Source organism: Notechis scutatus, chromosome 7 (genome assembly GCF_049901735.1).
Source record: "Notechis scutatus isolate UNSWTSFEM ecotype Mainland chromosome 7, rNotScu1.2, whole genome shotgun sequence".
In the NCBI taxonomy this organism is placed as follows: Eukaryota; Metazoa; Chordata; class Lepidosauria; order Squamata; family Elapidae; genus Notechis; species Notechis scutatus.
In genome coordinates, this window is record NC_142015.1 from 3,242,266 (window position 1) to 3,264,092 (window position 21,827).

General features: G+C 45.0%; 1 protein-coding gene across 1 annotated transcript in view; it reads left to right on the forward strand.

Annotated features, from left to right (window-relative positions):
- FAM178B (family with sequence similarity 178 member B) overlaps positions 1 to 21,827 on the forward strand; it is a 196,188-nt gene that overhangs the window by 68,963 nt on the left and 105,398 nt on the right. The window contains exons 6-7 of the mRNA XM_087969642.1: positions 6,198 to 6,374; positions 19,116 to 19,213. Coding sequence (XP_087825768.1) covers positions 6,198 to 6,374; positions 19,116 to 19,213 — 275 coding nt within the window. The remainder of the gene's footprint in view (positions 1 to 6,197; positions 6,375 to 19,115; positions 19,214 to 21,827) is intronic.

Genomic DNA, 21,827 nt, shown 5'->3' on the forward strand with positions numbered 1-21,827 from the left:
TGCAGGCCCAATAATATAAGGAAAATAAAACTGCTGTGTGGTGTTTTTTTTCCAGCAGAACAACTGATGCCGGTGGAAAAACCCTGGCAGGGGAGGCATGTACACTCTAATATTCGCTTGGCAAGATAACATGCTCGACATCCCAAGATAGAAAGAGCTGCCTGTGGATTAGAGAACAAATGAAAATATACGATTATCATCAAGAGGGTAAAAGAATTGAAATGGAAAAAAGGGGGCCACGCAGCAAGAAGAAATGAAGGCAGCAGGTGGACCTAGGGAGTCATAGAATCATTCATCACTGGAAGCTATCAAGAAGAGACTGGAATGCCATCTGTCAGAAATGGTGTAGGGTTTCCTGCTTTGGCAGGGGGTTGGACTAGATGACCTACAAGGTCCCTTCCAACTCTGCTATTCTATATTCAATGGAAGAGAAGTTGCCTTCTGAGAGAACTAGATATGCCTCTGTTATTGAAGAGAAGGAGAGGTGACATGAGAGCAGTCTTCCAATATTTGAGGGGCTGCCACAGATATGAGGAGGGGATCAAGCTATTCTCCAAGGCACCTGAAGGCCAGACAAGGAACAATGGATGGAAACTGAAGAAGGAGAGATTCAACCTGGAAATAAGGAGGAATTTTCCGGACAGTGAGAACAATCAACCCATGGAACAGAAGTTGCCTTCAGAAGTTGTGGGAGCTTCCTCACTGGAGGCTTTTAAGAAGAGACTGGACTGCCATCTGTCAGGAATGGTGTAGGGTCTCCTGCTTGGGCGGTGGGTTGGACTAGATGACCTACAAGGTCCCTTCCAACTCTGTTAATCTGTTAGATCTGTTAGTCTTAGAGCTGCCAAGGTTGGACACCTGGGAGTCAGATTAATGAACCTCAAAAGTCTAGGGAAGAGAAGGACCAGGGGAGACAGGATAGCAGTGTTCTAATATTTGAGGGGCTGCTACAGAGAGGAGGAAGGGGGTCAGGCTATTTTCCAAAGCACCCAAAGGCCAGACAAGGAATAACGGATGGAAACTGAACAAGGAGAGAGATTCAACCTGGAAATAAGGAGGAATTTTCTGACAGAGAGAAGAATCAACCGATGGAACAGAAGTTGCCTTCGGATGTTGTGGGACCTTCATCACTGGAAGTTTTCAAGAAGAGACCCGGACTGTCATATGTCAGAAATGATGTAGGGTCTCCTGTTTGGGACTAGATGACCGATAAGGTCCCTTCCAACTCTGTTCATCCGTTTAAAAAGAATAGATCCCACTTGATCAAAAGTGACCAGGAAAGAGCCCTAAAACAAGGTGGATTGACGACATCAGCAAGCATGGTGGGATCAACTGGCAAAAGAAAGCTCAGGGTTGGAAACATGCGGGAAGAGGCCTTCATCCTACAGTGGGTAAACAGTGGCTTTTGTTTCCTCATGACGACCGTTTCTGAATTTTGGGCTTGAAATGGAAAAGAATGAAAGTTTGATTTTGGGTTTTATCGATTAGATGGATAGATCTTTATAGAGTGGTGCAGCTGCCTAGAGGTGGAACTCTCGCCTCAGTGGAGGCTAATTTCCTCTCTCTGGGCTTAATGAGAATGTATCTGCTGAACAAAAACTCCGCATTGGCGACAGGAAGGGCATCGGGCCAGTAAACACTCAGCTCCATTCAATTGCCCAGGCTAAGTCTCCCTGAGTATCTTTGTGGTCACTGGAAGTCAAAAACAACTTGATGGCACGTAATCAATCAAACACACACACACCAAAAAAAGAAACCTCTGTAAGAGATGACCAGGCTGAGCCAGAGGGAAGCGTCAAGCACGTCATCAGTCTCAAGACTCTTCACACCCACAAGAGATCTAAGCCCCACCCACCTTGAATTCCATTGGCTCTTATCTGTTGCCAATTAGCTTTGACCGTTAGTAGTTCAGATCAGCGGTGGGATTAACAACCGGTTTGGCGAACCTGAACGGTGCATTTGAAAAATAGCAAGAAAACTTACCTTTTACAGCAGCCCTGGTGAGTTAAAACAGCTGCCATGCGGCAATCCACGCCACCACGCCGACCAGCTGGGCTTCAAACAAAGGAAATCTAGGACAGACTAGCTCACGGGCGGATGGGCGGGGCCAACTCACTGCCGGAACTACCGGTTTGGGCGAACCAGTCCATACCGGCTGAATCCCACCCCTGGGTCAGATCCTTGTATGGTGTTAGCATGCAAAAATAGCCTGTATTCATTTGAAGCACCATTGACTCCTGACGTCCTGCGCATCACAATCTCACATCTATCCGTGGCACCGCTCCTCTCATTCTTGCAGAGCCGCAAACTGTGTTTCCCTCCCCCGCCCCCTTTCGCTCAAGCAATCTTCCCAATTGGCTCATGGTGCAACACCTCAACTGAGAGAGCTACACTCTACCTCCCCACGTGTTCTTGGAAGGACGAAAAACACAACACCAACGCACGTTAAAACCATATTTGGAAAGATGCCGTGTCTGCAGGGCGCCTGGCTTCCCACACATGGAAAGAAAGGTTTCTGTCCGTGGGACATGATAAGACAATTGCTTATGTGTGAAAGGTCCCCGCTGGGCTTGAATTCAGCTCGCCTGTCAATATCTCTCTCTTGGCTCTCGCAAAAGAAACAGTCTCGGTGAGTAATGACAGACAGTATGTAGCATCCCCAAATGTCTAAAGAAAGGAAGTGATGTCTTTACCCACTGTGGGATCATCTGGTCTCAGAATTAGTTGTTGAACCCACCCATCCCTTGTTTGTTGTTCACTATCCCCCCCAAAAGTCAGGGCAGACCAAAACTCTAAAGTTCCTAAATTTCTATGGAGATTCTCGGTCATCCAGGTCATGGTTGTCTCAAAGGTGCTTTTTTTTTTTTTTTCAAGAGCCAGCTGGACATTTCTGGTTTTTCTCCGAAGATGTTTCACTTCTCATCCAAGAAGCTTCTTCAGCTCTGACTGGATGGTGGCAAATGGAAGGATTGATACTCCTTGCAGACAGAGCTGGTCATTTGCATCCTTTTAGAGGGTCGTTGAGGCCACTTGGAGGTTTATCTGTGTCTTCAGGGTCACCTGAGTAGTTGGAACCGTTGAAAGGACAGGGGTTGTAGATTGGATAACAGACGCAGAGGGGTACGACATCACCTATCTCCAATCCACGTCAACTCATAAAACATTTTGTACACACGTTTTATAATTGTCAACAGAAAGAAGGGGGGAGTTTCAAAGAGGAGGCAGCAGTGTGGAATTGAAAGTACCTTCCATTCATATTTTCTTCAAAGACTGATTAGATGACTGAAGTTTCTGCCGGGGAAAAAAATCTAATTGGAGAGCATGATTGATGACTCTTGGCTATGGATGTGTTTTGTTGGATGATACACCCAGAGGGGTGGGGGGGAAAGCAGGATCAAGGGTGACAGTGAATTACATATCTCAGAGTTGGCTACAGCTAGGCTAATGCTGGCATGTTAACTTCTAATAAATCCTTTGAAGTTTTGGGAGTGTGGCTCGAGCCTCATGATTTAATTGGAGTAACTGCGGGAATCCTGACACACAACACAATCCTTTCAACAATTCCAAGAAGGCTCCACACTCATTTGCACCACTCAGGTGACCCTGAAGACACAGACAAACCTCCAAGTGGCCTCAACGACCCTCTAAAAGGACGCAAATGACCAGCTCTCTGCAAGAAATACAAATCCTTTCCTTCCCCACCATCCAGCCAGAACTAAAGAAGCTCCTTGGATGAGAAGTGAAACATCTTCAAAGAAAAACCAGAAAGTCCAGTTGCCTCTTGAAAAAAAAAAGCACCTTTGGGTCTAAAGTTCCTATACTGTTCAGACTAGAATGAATGGCAAAGAAGAAGCTGGTATATTATTTGTGGCTCAAAGTTGAACTGTGGAGTCCTTGACACCCTGTGAGCCTGGTGGTTTTTGGAAGACGTTTTATTACCAAACTAGATAACATAGCCCATGTTAGTAAGGAATGGGGTTTGCTCTAGCGCTGATGGTGTTACCTGGTTGGGTAATGAAAAGTCTGCAAGTAAGCGGAATGAGACAACTGGTCATGGCCAACTCGCCATGGCCAACTCACTGCAGGACAATACGACAATTCAACTTAATTATTTAAAATAATTCAAACATCATTTCAATTTTTCTCCTTCACATTTCATTTTGTCCTTCCTTTTGCATCCTATCTTTAATGATTCTGGTCAATAACAAATAGAGTTGTTGTGTAGCACTTGTCCTGTGGTGAGTTGTCTTGCAGCGAGTTGGCCATGATGAGTTGGCCATGGCAAGTTGTTCTAGACCTGGAAGAAAAATTGCCAAGCCCAGAGACCACCGAGCCCCTCACCCCAAATTTGGATTCTCCAACCATCCACGACTGCTTTCTTGAACCAATTTGTTGAACCTCTTCAAAGTGTTTTGGAAGCTGTTTTTCCACGACCTGGACAATCCATTAGAAGGTGATTCTTTGGATATTTATTGGCACTTTCTTCTTGTCCAATTCTTTCTCACGAAGCCACTTCTACGTGCCTTCATTTTATCAGCCTCTGTCCCAGAGAGAAAACCAAACATGTCAGTTTTATTCCACTTATTTGACATTTTCCATCGGCATTTATCTTAAAGAGACACATCCAGATCATAGACTGCAGCTTAAACTCCACTGCAACAATTTGCAGCCACAGTTTGTTCACTGTATACAAGAACCAGCTATTGTCTCCTCCATTTGACACCAGAAAGTCGAGTTGATGCTGTTGGCAGAATCGTTCCTGCAAATAAAGAGACAGTGGACTTTCGGATTTTGAGGATTTTGATGTATTCTTTTTTCAGCCTGCGTCTTTTGGCTGCTTATTCCAGACTGAAATGTATTTAAATATAACTTTGAATACCTGATGTGCATGTCTAGGTGTGTATCCTTAAACATAATTTCTTCCTGCATGTTTGTAAAAAAGGGGGCCCCTTGGTGCTCTCTGGTTGTTTTCTTACAAAGGTTTCACAGATGATGTTACCTAGTTTGGGTAATGAAACGTCTGCAAGAAAACCAACCAAGTTCAGAGAGTACCAAGGGCGCCTCATTTCAACCCTGGGCTACATATTATTCTCCTGTTTTGGAAGCCTATCTATTTACTTTTGCATGTTTTGGAGGGTTCTGAAAACTGCACTACAAAGTAGAAGGTCCCCCAAAGTGACCAGATATTGAGATAACAGAGCTCAGGAACCTCGAGCCAAAGAGAACTTAGGGGCAAAAGATCTGCCTGAGGTTTCAGCACAGGTTAATAGCAATAACACTTAGCACTTAGACTTATCTGCTGCTTCACAGTGCTTTACACAGTCCCCTTTAAGCGTTTACAATGTCAGCCTCTTGCCTCCAACAATCTGGCTCCTCATTTTAACCAACCTCGGAAGGATGGAAGGCTGAGTCAACCTCTAGTCCTTGAGCCAGTCAGGGTCGAACTCCTGGCAGTCGGCAGAGTCAGCCTGCAATACTGCATTCTAACAGCAAGCAAGCAAGCAAGCAAGCAAGCAAGCAAGGAAGGAAGGAAGGAAGGAAGGAAGGAAGGAGGGAGGGAGGGAGGGAGGGAGGGAGGGAGGGAGGAAAAAAGAAAAAAGAAAGGGAGGGAGGAAGGAAGGAAAGGAAGATCAATAGCACTCAGACTTATATACTACCGTACTTTTACAGCCCTCTTTAAGCAGTTTACAGAGTCAGCCTCTTGCCCCCAACAATCTGGGTCCTCATTTTACCCACCTCAGAAGGACGGAAGGATGAGTCAAACCTTGAGCCTGTGAGATTCAAACTGCTGGCAGCTGGTAGCCGGCAAAAGTAGCCTGCAGTACTGCGTTCTAACCATTGCGCCACCCCGGCTCTTAAGCAGTATATTGTAATCAGACTGCCTTGTCATTGGATACAAGGTTTCCCCAGGGTCTGACTTCAGCCATTACGTGGCGGGTTGTCCCAGCCCTAGCTGGCTCATGGAGGGGTGGGGTGTCAGTGGCTTTACACATCCAGCTGGCATGGAAATTACCAGCGTGGCAGAAATTGCCGGAAGACCCTTCTGTGATACACCAAATGGGTCGTGTTTGGAATGACCCTGCCTCCTGCTTTTATCTGCAGTCCACCTTTCCTTTCCTGCTGCGGCTGAGTCAGCCTTTAGGGAAACACCGTCACGTCCTCCTGATAACTATTTTGGTTTCTCCTTTCCTCTCTAGTTCCTGACATTGTGTGTAACAACCCAGCCGCGCTGCTACCCAGACCACCAACGCCTGGCCATCCTCGCCCTATTGTGTCGGGTCAGCCTAGACCGGAATCTGCGGAAGCAGCCCCTGATAGATCTGCAACAACTGTTGCTGGTTCTGCTTGAAGGCATCCAGAAATGGGAGGAAACGGTAAGGGCCACAGAAACCAGCCGCCATTTGGGTTTTCTCCTGAACCCGCCCATCGCGGCACCTTCAGAGGGGAGGCCAGAGTTTGGACCGGGACAGTTAGCATCCACATGCGAGCTGACATGTGTCCAAAGGATCATGATGCTGCCATGCCACTTCTGATCATCCATGATGGTTAGCATGAACTTGAAAGCCAATGGTGAAATGCTACCAGTTCATCCCAGTTCATCCAAACCAATAGTTTAAAAAAAAATAAAAATACTCCGACGATCAGCTGAGCGGATAAAGAAGAGAAAAGCTGTTGGAGCACATCACATCCTCAAGTCATCACCTCCTCCTCCTCCTAAGCCTTCCTAGAATTCCCCTTCTTCTCAAATCCCTGTGCGATGATTGTGGCAATTCAGCTTTTTGGTTTGGGAGAATATAGATCAGGTAATCCTCAGTTTACAACCTAATGAGCCACAAAAAGGAAGCCTTGTGCTTCAATTAATTCAGAAGACCTGCCTTCACGCAACACTCTAGACCGGATCCCAAGAGTTACTTGTGGCTCAACATTTTCTGGGAAATGTTGTTTTCGTGACTTGGTTTCACACAGCATCAGTGATAAAATGCTACCCGGTTTGGACTGGTTTCTCCAAACCGGTAGCAAAAATGGCTACCGGTTGTGCCTAACCTGTAGTAACAAAAAAAAAAAAAAAACAACCTCTGACGATCAGCTGAGCGGATAAAGAAGAGAAAAGTGCCTCTGCACTTTTTCTCTTCTTTATCCAATCAGATGATTGGCGCAGCCGAGCCGTAGCTGGTGTTTGGAAAGCTGTGCGGGCATGGGCAAAGTGCGCGATCACCGAACCGGTAGGGAAACTGGTAGTAATGATGCAAGCCCACACATGTCCAAATGACTGTGATGCTGCCATGCCATTTTGGTCATTCTAGTGAAACACGAAAGAGACCAGGTGTGGGATTAAAAATTTTTTTAACAACCGGTTCTGTAGGCGTGACTAGGTGGGCATGGCTAGGTGGGCATGGTCATGTGACTGGGTGGGTGTGGCTTCTTCTTTTTTTGCAGCATCCCCTCCCCCCCCATTTTTGGACCTCAGGGAAGCCTCCTGGGTGGCCTTTTTTGCTCCCTGGCCCCAGGAAGGCAAAAATCAAAACGCTGGGGGGGGGGGCGCATCAAACGCCCCCACGCCCCTTTTTGCCTCCTGGGCCTCAGGGAAACCTCCTGGGCGAAGCAGTAAGACAGTGAGAGGGATCCTGGCACAGCTGATCATCGGAACAGCTGATCGTCGGAAGACAGCACAAAAGAAATGCCTTAAGGAATGACTGGACGGGGTAGAATGCAGTCAGCAATGAAAGGCATGCAGGATAAGGACTGACTGGCAGGGAAGGGAGGGGCGGGGAGGGGCAGCCAGGGGGCACTATTTGCCAGTTGTCCGAACTGCCCAGAATCGTAACAACCGGTTCTATAGAACCGATTCGAACCGGTAGAATCCTACCCCTGAAAGAGTCTGCCATTTGGCCTTTTTCTTATGGATGCCAGACGAGCATCAACCCTTAGCCGACGATGCCACTTTCCCTGCTTCCCACTTCTGTTCCTGGGAAAATTAACGTACTGCCTTTAAGAGCAGAAGAAGCTCTCAACCGACTTGGATACTGGGCCCTATCTAAGAAAATGAAATTCAGTGTAGAATTTCTCTCTTCCCCAGCAGGTGTGGTAAATTCAATGTCGAGAAAAGGTTTTACACTTGGGCAGAAATTAAAAACAAAAGAACGAAAGTAGAAGCACAGATTAAATGAAAACTGGCTCAATAGCAGTAACTCTGAGAGGGATCTTGGAGTCCTAGTGGACAATCCCATAAATATGAGGCAGCAGTGTGCAGCAGCAGCCCAAACAACCAATACAATCCTAAATTTCATTAACAGAGAGAGAGAATAAAAATAATGGGAAGTATTCGTACCACTTTATAAAGCCTTAGTAAGACTACATTTGGAATACTGCATCCAGGCTTGGTCACTATATTATTTAAAAAGATGTAGAGACTTTGGAAAGAGTGCAGAGAAAAGCAAGAAAGATGATTAAAGGAGTGGAGGCTAAAACATACAATGAACAGTTGCAGGAACCGGGCTTGGCTAGTCTAGGGAAGAGAAGGACCAGGGGAGACAGGATAGCGGTCTTCCAATATTTGAGGGGCTGCCACAAAGAGGAAGAAGGGGTCAAGCTATTTTCCAAATCACCTGAAGGCCAGACAAGGAATAATGGATGGAAACTGAACAAGGAGAGATTCAATCTGGAAATAAGGAATTTCCTGACAGGGAGAACAATTAACCAGTGGAACAGCTTGTCTCAAGAAATGTGGCTGCTCCATCACTGGAAGATTTTAAGAAGAGATTGGATAGCCATTTGTCCAGAATTGTATAGGGTCTTGTGCTTGAGCAGAGGGTTGGACTAGACGACCTCCAAGGTCCCTCCCATCTCTGTTACTCAGTTATTGTGTTATTCTGCCGTAGCAGGATGAGATGCTGAGATCTGTCACAATACACACCTGATTATTCTAAAGAGAAGTTGCTTACGCAAAGAGTTTGAGACAAGATGGATTCTCCACCCTGCTTCACTCACTTCCAACTTCTCAAATCCCCCTTAGACCATCTGAGCAGACAAAGTGCTTTCCATTTGGTGCTAAGTGTCAAACAACAAATAGATTGCTGTTTCTCCTCCTGAGATCTGTGTTCTTTTAACAGAAAGAAAAATGATGGAGGGGAGCTTTGTGTATTTAATTTATTCCATCACAAGGCAGTTAGAGGAATAGGAGCCCAACGAGAATCTTAAACATTGCCAGGGCAGCCGCTGGAAATTCTACAGCAAAGCCTATTCTACAGAAAGAGGCTCATACTAACACAGAAGGAATCTGTGGTGGACTCCTAGATACCATAGGTAATCCTTGTATTAATATAGAATAGAATTAGATTAGACTCTATTTTCTATTTTTGTATTCTCAAATTGTATTGTACAATACAATTCGAGAAGAGAAGAGAATAATAGAAATAGAAAATAAAGTAGAGTACAGTAGAATAGAATACTAGAATAGAAGAATAGAAATAGAAATAGAGTAGAGTAGAATAGAATAGAATGCTAGAATAGAAATAGAAAATAGAATAGGAATAGAATAGAATGTTGGAAAATAAAATGGAAGGCAAGACAAGATAAGACAAGACAAGACAAAAGAATAACAGAGTTGGAAGGGACCTTGGAGGTCTTCTACTCCAACCCCCTGGTCAGGCAGGAAATCCTATACCATTTCAGACAAATGATTGTTCAATCTCTTCTTAAAAACTTCCAGTGTTGGAGCATTCACAACTTCTGGAGGCAAGTTGTTCCACCGGTTAATTGTTCTAACATGTCAACATGTCATTCTAACACGTAAGTTGTAGAATAATATTAAATAGGAAGGGTCCCATTTGCCAGCAGTGTATACTCTTTTTTTCCTTTTGTGCTTTTATTGCAACTTTTGGAGTCCTTCTGCAGCCAACAGACGTGCTGCTGAATTTTTTTTTTCCCGGGAAATTTCAGCCCTTTTTTATGTTGGAGATTTGATGCCACGTGTTGCTGCCCCTGCTTTTCTCTGCCGCTCAGCCAATGGCATCTCCCGTTTAGCTTCTTAATTAATTTTACGGCTTAATAAACCCCCCTGGCATAGGCTTGGATGCCTCCGTTGCTTCGTCTGGCCCTCTTCGCTCAGCTAAGCTCGCCACAACCCGCTGAGTCGAAGCGTTGAGGCTGCTCCAGAGGCTTTCCTCACTAATGTTGAACCCGATCCAAGCCTTGAAAAGAATCCCCAGCATTTGAATGTATTGGTGGCTTTATTGCTATTCATGAGCCCTGAATCTGAACACGAGGCATTGGTTTGCCTTGAGGGAACGTTCTAAGACAGGGGTCTCCAACCTTGGCAACTTTAAGCCTGGCGGACTTCAACTCCCAGAATTCACAGTGTTTTACAGCCCTCTCTAAGTGGTTTACAGAGTCAGCCTCTTGCCCCCAACCATCTGGGTCCTCATTTTACCCACCTCGGAAGGACGGAAGGACGGAAGGACGAGTCAACCTTGAGCTGGTCAGGATCAACTGTTGGCAGTGTGCAGAAGGAAGGAAGGAAGGAAGGAAGGAAGGAAGGAAGGAAGGAAGGAAGGACAATAGCAATAGCACTTAGACTTATATACCACTTCACAGTCCTTTTACAGCCCTCTCTAAGCAGTTTACAGAGTCAGCCTATTCTCCCCCAACAATCCGGGTCCTCATTTTACCCACCTCAGAAGAATGGAAGGCTAAGTCAACCTTGAGCCGGTCAGGATCGAACTGCAGGCAGTGGGCAGAGTTACTCTAGGACAGGTCTCCAAACTTGGCAGCTTTAAGACTTGTAGACTTCAGTTCCCAGAATTCTCCAGCCAGCCAGCATCCTGGGAATTGAAGTCCGCCAGGCTTAAAGTTGCTAAGGTTAGAGATCCCTGTTCTAAGACGGATAATCTCTGTTCACACCATGGACTTCATGGCTGCCAACTGGCTGGCAGAAAACCTCCCTCGGGCCCCCTTCAAGCTCCACATCCTCCTGGATTTGTTTATTTATAGTTTCAGTCAAAATAAATAAAGAAACAAACAAACAGGAAGCTTAGCAAGGTGTAACGCAAAAGGTGAAGCTCGCCAGGCTCCAAATATAGTCTGGAGGCAATCTAAAAAAAAAAACAAAGAATGAAAATAACAAGTGGCTGCACTCCAGTGTTTTATTTGGAAGCTTGCCTGGGCAGCTCATGTCCAGGGAATGGGGGGGAGGGATAGAAAGAGAGAGAGAGAGAGAGGGAGGGAGAAAGGCAGCTTTGATAGATAGGTCTTTTTACCTCTCATGCCCAGTGCAGCAGTAGCAGTAGCCCTTAGACTTATATACAGCTCCACGGTGCTTTTACAGGCCTCTCTAAGCGGTTTTTACAGAGTCAACCTCTCCCCTCCCCCCAAAATCTGGGTCCTCATTTTACCCACCTTGGAAGGATGGGAGGCTGAGCCAACCTTCAGCTGAGCAGGATCAAACTTCCTGGCTGTGGGCAGAGTCAGCCTGCAATGCTGCATTCTAACCACTGTGCATCATGGATGGATGGATGGATGGATGGATGGATGGATGGATGGATGGATGGATGGATGGATAGCCAGGCAGGCAGGCAGGCAGGCAGGCAGGCAGGCAGGAAGGAAGGAAGGAAGGAAGGAAGGAAGGAAGGAAGGAAGGAAAATAGCAATAGACTTATATACTTCTTCACAATGATTTACAGCCCTCTCTAAGCGGTTTAGAGTCAGCCTCTTGCCCCCAACAATCTGGGTCCTCAATTTACCCACCTCGGAAGGCTGAGTCAACCTTAAGCTGGTCAGAATCGAACTGCTGGCTGTAGGCAGAATTAGCAATACTGCATTCCAACCACTGCACCACCAGGGCTCCTTTGCACCAGCAGCTGTTCCCTGGGAGGGTTCAGAACTTAGAAAATTTCAAATATGTCCAATCTTGCCAAAACCTTGCTACCTGTTGATCTATGGTATGGACCTTTCTTCTTAATCAATGATACTTGGTCCCTACTTAAAGAAATTGGGATGAGCTAGGTCTGCAGGAAGTTCGGCATCAACTAAGAGAAGACAGAAGTCCCAGATTCTTGATGATGGTACAGTCTTACCCATACTTTAATGGGAATAGTTCCTGTCAAAGCAGTGGGCCTTCTCAAGGATCTTCCAAAGGCTGAAGGTTTCAAACTTCTTCTTTTCTCAAAACTCTCTGGGTCTTCATGGGAGTAGACCCTTGGTTCCTGGTGCCATATCTGGTTTTCCAAGGGGCTGTTTCACCCAATCTCTTCCCCAACGGGTGAGCATACAGCATCGCGTCCTCTGAGTAGAAGTGTCAACTCGCTTCTGCTCATCCCCCACGAAACACCCACCAATCTCACAAGAGATAAAGAAAAACCAAGCTTCATTTTTTTAAAAAAAGAATGCAAGTCATTGGTATCCAGCTTGAAAATCCCAGAACTGTTAATGTGAAAAAGCTGCAGGAGCTAAAAGTGTTGGTCCGTCCAATTAAAATCTGTGGCATTTTGCTAATTGGGTACAGTAAGAAATCCAAGAGGCCATGAGTTGTTACTAATCTGTTACACCTCCCCCAGGCTCTTCATCTTACGGAGGAAATACTCTGCTTTCAAGAGATTTGAAAGACAGGCAATGCAATTTCCTCCTGAACAACCTGATATTTGCATCAAAGGGAAATGCATTTTCCCTTTGGTTTTGAAAGAATGAATCTATCCAGGTGAGGAAGTTTTGCTTTATGTGACAGAAGCCATTCCTCCTTCAGTGATCACGCTGCTTGAGTTGAATATTTGCTCCCAGCCTGGGAAACAGGCTTGTAAGACCATTCTGGGTCCAGCCAATTTTGCATAACCCAGCTATTTATCTCTGAATCACTGATTGCCCTCACCAAGTGTCTTTATATGGGTGATTAAAAAAAACCCTCCATACATTATTCATTTGCTTTCCATGGGAGTTTAATCCTTGCTCAGCAGAGGTGCCCTGTCTGTCCCCCCCTTTTTTTTTCTCAGCAAGCTTCCAAGTAAAACCCTCTCAAGTGTTCAAATATATATTTAACCTCTGCTGCACGCTACAAATTGGATCAGAAGTGACTCCCCATTTCGGAGAATTCTTCCATTTCCTGGATGTGTATTTTTTTTTTTTTTGCTCTGTGTCCATAGGGACGGCGGGATGTTGCCAAGTTGAAACCGTTCACCCCTCCGTCTTCTCCCCAGTTTTAAATTTGGAGCTTTTTCTTCAGTTTCCTATTTGCTGAGATAACTTTTAACTCTTCAATGGTTTTTGGAGTAGCCCTCATTTCACAAATTAGAACTACCCGTGTTTCCCCGGAAGCAAGACTGGGTCTTATATTAACTTTTTCATCAAAAAAGATGGATTCAGGGCTCTATTTTCCAGTTAGGTCTTATTTGGGGGAAATGCCATACTAAAATGCCTCCATCTGGCTGACGATCTTAACTGGGGCTTATTTTTGGGGGGTAGGGATTATATTACGAGCATCCTGAAAAATCATGCTAGGGTTTATTTTCTGGTTGGGTCTGGTTTTTGGGGAAACATGGTAGCAACGCCACTGCTAAGCCAAATGGCCGCTAAATGGAACATCACAGAATTGTCACTGTGCTCTCCAGCTGAAAAGAGACCATTCAGTTTCACACATTTGACTTTTGTTTGTCTCTTGACCCCTCCCCCGCCCTTTCGAATGCTAAAGGGCCTGCTCGCGGTCTTGTGTACACATCACAAGCAATGTCATTGTTCCCCAACCCAGGGCTGAGGCTGTGGGCACATTACGCAAGCAATGTACAGCACGGTACTCTCTTGCAATCCCTTCTTCTCCAGTCTCTCCACTTTGCAGGGGAGGGAGGGAGGGGGAGAGGAGAGAGCAAGCAAGTGATTTATCTAAGCCACAGGTGTCAAACTTGCAGTGTCACATTGCCGTCACGTGACATAACATGATTTTTTCCCCCCCTTCGCTGAGCTGGGCTGCCATTTTGACAACCAAGCTCTAAGCAGTCTCTCCTTTTCCTGACTCTTTCCTGTTGCCGACATGTCCACACAGCTTTTGATGTGTAGAAGAGCAAATAGCTTACTTTCTTGCAATCCCTTTCTCCCAAACTAATCTGAGTAGAGCAAAGGTGGGGAATGACAGCCCCCTTTATGACTTATGGACTTCAACTCCCAGAATTCCTGAGCCAGCATAGCTCAGGAATTCTGGGAGTTGAAGTCCACAAGTCATAAAGGGGCCGTCATTCCCAGACTTTGGGGTAGAGGGTAGGAAAAACAACTCATCAGGCACAAAATACCATGTACTGCGTACGATGGCAATCTTATGACTGAGGCTTGCCACGATGGTCCTAAATGTGCATAAAGTTATTTTCCCAGCACCATCAAAACTTCAAACAAGTCGCCGGATGAATGACCAGTAAGCTAGCGACTACCTGTCAACGCAGTTCATTTCCCCCAAATAATTTTCTGAACTAAGCCATCATTTCATCATTCCAGTATTTTCCAGTTATTTTCGGAAAAGCACAGAGGGCTAATAGACTGAAGTTAATTTATGGGCCTGGGTAGAAACAAAGCACTTAGTTCCACTAATCTCCCACAACGATCTAGGTCCTTTAGTTAATTTTTACAAGATTTTATCAAAGAATTCAAATCAATCCATTTCGTAATCCCTTCTAAATCGGTTTCCTTTTCACTTCTGAGAGGACTCAAAGTCCTGTTGACACAGAAAAGGTCAGGCTTTGTGCCCATCCCCACCAAAATCATTTGGCAAAGCATATATAAAAGAGAGGAGTCTTTGATCACCTAATTGTCATCATTTTTGCATTTTGGAATCCCCTGTGGAACATCCCTGCTGTGTGCCCAGCTTCCAAACTCAAGATGCGCATCTATAATCGCACACACACAAAGTGTTCTGACCAAGGCTTCTGAGACTGTAATTACACACACACTTATTTTAAAAACAAGTCTTGTTTTATTGCCACGCTGGGAATTATTTTCATTCCCAGCTGGTAATGAATCTCAAACAGTCCCTCAAGATAAGCACCCACCTTTCTCTCCTGAGAAGTGCTGCCAATAACAGAAGTGTCAAATGAACTAGGAAAAAAAAAAAAAACAGCCGAAGTACAAAGAGCTTCAAGAATGAATCTGAACTAAACGAATGACTTTGCTTCCTGCAAAGGTTTCTTCACCTTTGCCTGTCCTTTATGTTTTATGGGAGGGGCAATCACCTCCCAACCTTATTTCCGAGTTGTTTCAGCTGTTCTCGCCTTCTAGCAGCTCTGCTCATACGCACACTGGGAACAGGCTCCCCTTGTTCCTCTGCCTTGCTGCTGCCAGGCTCCAGAATCAGCACCCCATTCCCAGATGGTCCTGGCCCCATCCCTGCATTGGACGCAGGACCCTCGTCCGAGTCCTCTCCAGACTCCCAGATTGGTCCCCGTTCTTCCCCACTGTCCGATTCCGCTGCCGTCTGCACCGTCTTGCCACCAAACCACAACACGAAGCTTCTAGGAGTTTAGTGTTCCATGATGGGATATGTAGTCCTTTCTTAGTCACCAGGTGCAGTTATGACAGTGACAGAAAAGTAACTTCATGAGCAATCTGTGACCTTCGTAGGTCCACAAACACAAGGAAGGAAGCTTCTTTACTTCTTAACGTTTCATTAAACAAATGAATTGCCGGTCCCAATTTGTGGTTACTAAATGAGTCATATAATACTGTATTGCACAAATGGTAAAAGTATGATGCATGAGAAGGAGGGGACAGTTGATGGAAAATGTCAACTATCTTCTCTAGGGACAGCTGCTCCTGTTGTAACGTAATTCTTCGTTTCTCCACCCACCTTGACTTTAAAAACAAAACAGTTCCATTGTGCAAAATTTCCCCTCCGTGGCAGATTTTCTTCAGTAAGACTATTATGCCAAAAGTTTCGAAAAAAAGTTTAAAAAGTTAAAAAAAAAAAAGCAATTGAATCCCATGTAAAATTCTGTGCATGAAGCATTTGCTATTAAAGAACTCTGGACAAAATGTATAAACTCCTTTCCTCCCCCCCCCCCTTTTAAAAAGAAGAAAATAATATAATGTTGGATGTTCGTCTCCCTAGGGCAATCCCCCCCATCATTTTATTAAACAGATGCAGTTTTCTTAGAATATATCTGGGTTTGCATTGCGTACCAAATGAAGCTAAACAGGATTGGGTAGTTTGTAGTTCAATACTGTACGCAAAAGCAGGTTTTAGCACGTCGTCGTGAGCCAGGATTTCAACTGAAATTTTGAATATGTTTTATTTCTTGGGACACAGCATTGTATGTAAATGCCCTTTTGTTAACTAAAGTTAGGATTTACTTATAGCCATTCATGAATCCTCATGCTTCCAACTGTTGCAGTATCTCCATCAGTGGTGGGATTCAATTTTTTTTACTACCGGTTCTGTGGGCATGGTTTGGTGAGCGTGGCAGGGGAAGGATACTGTAAAATCTCTAGTCAGAGGTGGCATTGGCCGGTTCTCCAAACTACTCAAAATTTCCGTTACCGGTTCTCCAGAACTGGTCAGAACTTGCTGAATACAACCTCTGGTCTCCATGCTGTAGTGTCAACTTTAATTAATTTAATTAATTTATGGCAATGGCAAAACTGTCAACTCATAAAACATTTCTATGCCTGTTTTAGTAGTTGCCATAAAAAAGGGGGAAGGGGAGGAAGGAAATCTGGAAGAGTAGTTGAAAACGAAAGTACATTCCAACTCTTCTCTTTAAAAGATTGTAACTAAAATACCAGAGCTTTTGCCCGGGAAAACATTTAATTGGAGAATGTGAATGATGACACCCAGCCCGTGAACGTGCTCAATTGGAGAATCTGATTTATGACATACCCAGGGGGGAGGGGAGGAAACAGGGTCACAGGGGACTGTAAATTACATATGCCAGAATTGGCTTCATACAGGGCAGGGCCAGTATGTCGCCTCTAATGAATCCTTTGAAGGTTTTTGAAGTTTGGCTCGAGAATCATGACTTAATTAGGGGCGATTGCTGGAATCCTGACACGTAGTTGTTAATAGTGAATTCCTGCAGTTGGTTAAGTTAGTAACATGGCCTTTAAGTGAATCTGGATTCTTCGTTGACTTTGCTTAGCAGAAGGGTGCAAAAGGGAATCGCCCGTCTCCAAGACACTGTGTCCGTCATAAATATGAGTCAGTTTGCCAAGTGTCTGGATTTTAACCACATGACCAGGGGGATGCGGCAGCGGTCATAAGTGCGGAAAACGGTCACAAGTCACTTTTTTCAGTGCCATTGTCATTTCGAACGAACACGAAATGAACTGTTGTAAGTCAAGGAAATATTGCTAAGTAGTGAACAATATTTCCACAGTAGCATTTCAGCAGAAGCTCCAACCTTGCTTTTAAAACCAGGGCACCCTTGCATTCTTACCGAGTCTGTTTATCTCCATGTTTCATTTTAAATAATTCCATTATTTAGCATTATTAATCACACAATATTAGTGGTGGGACTCATCTCTGGGGGGGATGAGTCTGCCTACAGAGATGAGGTGGAACGGTTGCTTTCGTGGTGTGGAGACAATAACTTGGTCCTCAACCCCAATAAGACCAAGGAGCTTATAGTGGACTATAGAAGGAACAGATCAGACATCCAGCCCTTGCTTATCAATGGAGACCGAGTGGAGCAAGTGGCCATTTTTAAGTTTCTGGGTGTTACCATAAAAGGGGATCTGACCTGGGATGCCCACACTGCAACCCTGGTCAAAAGGGCCCAGCAGAGATTATACTACCTGAGGAAGTTTCTCCTTAATTCCAGGTTGCTTCTCTCCTTGATTAGTTTCCATCCATTGTTTCTTGTCCCGCCTTTAGGTGCTTTGGAAAATAAACTGACCCCCTCTTCTCTGTGGCAGCCCCTCAAATATTAGAAGACTGCTATCATGTCACCCCTAATTCTTCTTTTCTTTAGACAAGCCAAATCCGAATCCTGCAACTGTTCTTCATATGTTTTAGTCTCCAGGCTTTTAATCATCTTCGTTGCTCTTCTTTGCATTTTTTTTTCCAAAGTCTCAACATCTTTTTTGTAATGTGGTGACCGAAACTGGATGCAGTATGCCAGGTGTGTTTTAAAAAACAGTACTAATACTTCACGTGATTTTGATTCTATGCTTCTGTTGGTGCAACCTGGGATTGCATTAGCTTTTTCGGCTGCAGCTGCACACGGCTGGCTCATGTTTAAGTGATCGTCCTCTAAGATTCTAAGATCCCTCTCTCAGTTACTATTTTTGAGCCAGGTCTCGCCTAAAATATATTTGTGCCTTTGGTTCTTTTTCCTGCCTAATTGTAAAAAACCTTGCTTTTCTCCACATTAATCTCCAGCAGTAGATTATACTACCTGAGACTTCTCAGAAAACACCAACTGAATGGAAAACTGCTGGGGACCTTCTACCGCTGCACCATAGAGAGCATCTTAACTTACTGCACCTGTGTATGATTTGCCAATTGCACAGGGGCAGATAAGACTCCAGAGGGTTAACATCATTGCCCAGAGGGTCATTGGTTGCCCTCTTCCCTCTTTGGAAGAGCTTTATAAGAAAGTTCAAAACATTCTCAAAGATCCATCTCATCCTGGGCACACTTTTTTTTTTGAACTATTGGTACAGGACAATAAAAACAAGGACGAATAGGCTGAAAAACAGCTTCTATCCCAGGGCAGTAACTCTATTGAATTCTAGTGTATAGTACACTGAAGATGGTATTTAATTTCGTTGTACGATGTGCAATGACAAACTAAACTAAACTAAACTAAACTAATACGCTTTTGGAAAGGTATACAGTGGGATTATATGCTCGAAATGTGATAGAATGCATCTTTTTAGAACCATTTGGGAGAAAATATAGGGGGGGAGAGTGATGTATATACAGAAGAGTTGTTGTTTCACCACCAACTGGCATGGACAGAAGGTAGCAGAACATATACACGGGCAGGCAAATTTAAATATAGAAAGCAGCACACTCTGAGAATTGGAAGGCGAGCTGCAAAAAACATCAGATTGCCCTTGTTGTCACCATCTGGAAATGATTTCTCAGGAAGCCTTCCGTCGCACACCTCCTCGCTTGCAAACTCACCACCGGCTTCTCTTTTCCTTAACAGCTGCCAGAGTTATGCACATCCCTCGGCTACGTCTCGCAACATCATCACAACATGGTCGCCGTCGTGCGTTGTTTCCCAGATACCATAACTAGAGGACGGTGAGTCCCTTCTGCGTGGGAGACACGCTTTGGACCGATTGGGGACGGCCGGGGAGGAAGGGAGTGTGTGTGTGTGTGTGGGGGAAACAGGATGCACCCACCCATGCAAAGCGGAGCCCGGTGGAGCAGGGGGGAAAAAACACCTTAGTGTGCCCAACTCCTGATCACACCTGAGCCAGGTGTGACTGGTCAGGAAAAGAGGTCTGGAGGGCCTGGTTTGTGTTTTGATGGAGAGGCCAATTCCATGTTGGGAAGCATAGCAGAAAATAAACACGACGACTTTCCGGAAAATGGTAAACAGAAATAAGATTACAAGTTGAAGGCCCTTCAAATATAAAAGGTTACTGTGATGACCCAAAGGGGCGTGGCACAAAGGTAACACAGTCAGATAATCAGTAGGAGCCCCTTTATTAGCTCCAACTTTGCCCCCAATCTCCTGGTTACCTTCTGGGCTGGAGAAAAGCTCTCCCAGGAACAGCCTTTGGCTGCAGAAAATTGAGTCCAAAACATGAGCAACACAAACTGTAATTTAAACTCCAGACAAGCCAAACTGAAGTCATTAGTTTGGCAGGGCGGGAGCAAGAATTGCAGCCATGAAGGCACGGCAAAACTCACACAGTTGGGAAGATGCCAGGAATACAGATGAGCAAAGTCAACACAAGAGAAACTCACGTTTGCTCCCAGCAGCTGCTGCAGTCATCCATCTCTTTTAAAATCTCTTCCCAGCTGTGGCTAATGAAGGGAATCAGGGCTCTTTCCTCGCCCGTAAGCCATGCAACCCATGTTGCTCTCTTCTCCGTTCCTCCCTGCATGCCCTAGGATGCAGAGGGGATGGGCCTGGGTCTTCCCCTGAACTTCCTCTCCCTTGTTCTACTCTGCCCTGCTCTGCCCAGCCGGACTTTGCCCAGTTTCCTTCACAGCCAACGGAGCCACACTCCCACTCCCTGTCAGCTGTTCACCTTCCTCCTCGGATCCACACTCTGACAGGGGCATGACAGTTACAGCAGTTTGAGCTTTTTTAAGCTTAGAGAAAAAAGCTGGAAAGAGAGGCTATGCATTTAAGCAGTAAGGAATCACATAGATGCGTGGGAATTGATTTACCTTTTTGTACAAGTAGCCCTTGACTTACAGCCACAACAGAGCCCAAAATTTACATTCCTAAGCGAGACATTGGTTAAGGGAGGTTTGGCTCTATTTTGTGACCTTCCTTGCCACAGTTCTCAACTTCAAAAGCTGGGGGACAAAATGTGAAAAGCACTTTTACACTTAAGTCAGAGAGCAAATCTAAGCTCAAAGGCCCAGTTTAGTTTTCTGCTCCTTATCCTCTGTGTTGAGTCCTTGGTTGATCTCTTGCCCTGATTGACTTTAATGGGCTTCTTGTCCCTTTAAGAAGCCAGTTCTCCAGCAGAAAAGGAGATTTAGAGAGCTACCAAAACAACAACAACAACAACACCACAACCCAGCTTTTAAAAAGCCCAGAGGTTAGGTGGGTGAGTGAAAGTAGCAGAGGAAAATGGGAAGATGGAGGAGTTTAGAAGAAGGAACCTGAACACTTAAGAATTGCAGCATAAGAAAAAAGCAAGAGACAACTAATTTTATTTTATTTACGTCACACCAGCACTCACAACCCTTCTTCCTTCATCTTGTTCTGAGCCCCTCTTTCACTGCTTTGAAGTCCATCCTTCCAAGGTCCAGAAAAACCAGACAACTATCCCTGTTTTGTGAGAGATCCAAGCTAGAATTTAGGAGAAATTCCCTGACAGTTGAGTACAATTAACAGCGGAGTAGCTTCACTCCTGGAATCATGGGTGCTCCGTTGCTGGAGGTCTTCAGGCATAAACTGGATATCCGTTGGATACGAATGGTGTTAGGCCTCCTGCCTTAAGAAGCGAAGGGGGGTTGGATTAGAAGACCTTCCAGCCCTATGATTCTATGTTCCATGTTCTAAAAGCATTCATCACAAAGCCCCGAAGTCTGTGCACTTTATTCCTGCTCTCCCTGAAGACTTTTGTAGAGGCTTCAGTCCTGATTTGTCCTTGGTCAGTTCCTTGGGGTTGGCAGCAAGACCTGCATAGCATTGGTACTTTGCTAAGCCTTTAGATTGTTAGTTGATTTCCTTCCTTCCCTTTTCTTTTCTTTTCTTTTCTTTTCTTTTCTTTTCTTCATCCCCTTCCTTCCCTCCCTCTCCTTCCTTCCACCTCTCTCTCCCTTTCCTTCTTTCCTCCCTTTCCTTCCTTCCTCCTTTCCTTTCCTTTCCTTTCCTTTCCTTTCCTTCCTTCCTCCCTCCCTCCCTCCCTCCCTCCCTCCCCTTCCTTTTCCTTTTCTTTTCTTTCTTTTCTTTTTTTCTTTTCTTTTCTTTTCTTCATCCCCTTCCTTCCCTCCCTCTCCTTCCTTCCACCTCTCTCTCCCTTTCCTTCTTTCCTCCCTTTCCTCCCTTTCCTTCCTTCCTTCCTTCCTTCCTTCCTTCCTTCCTTCCTTCCTTCCTTCCTTCCTTCCTTCCTTCCTTCCTTCCTTCCTTCCTTCCTTCCTTCCTTCTTTCCTCCCTTTACCTCCCTCCCTCCTGAGTGTTCCAAACTGCCACTCGTTCTGTTTCATAGAGTCTATAAAGCATAAT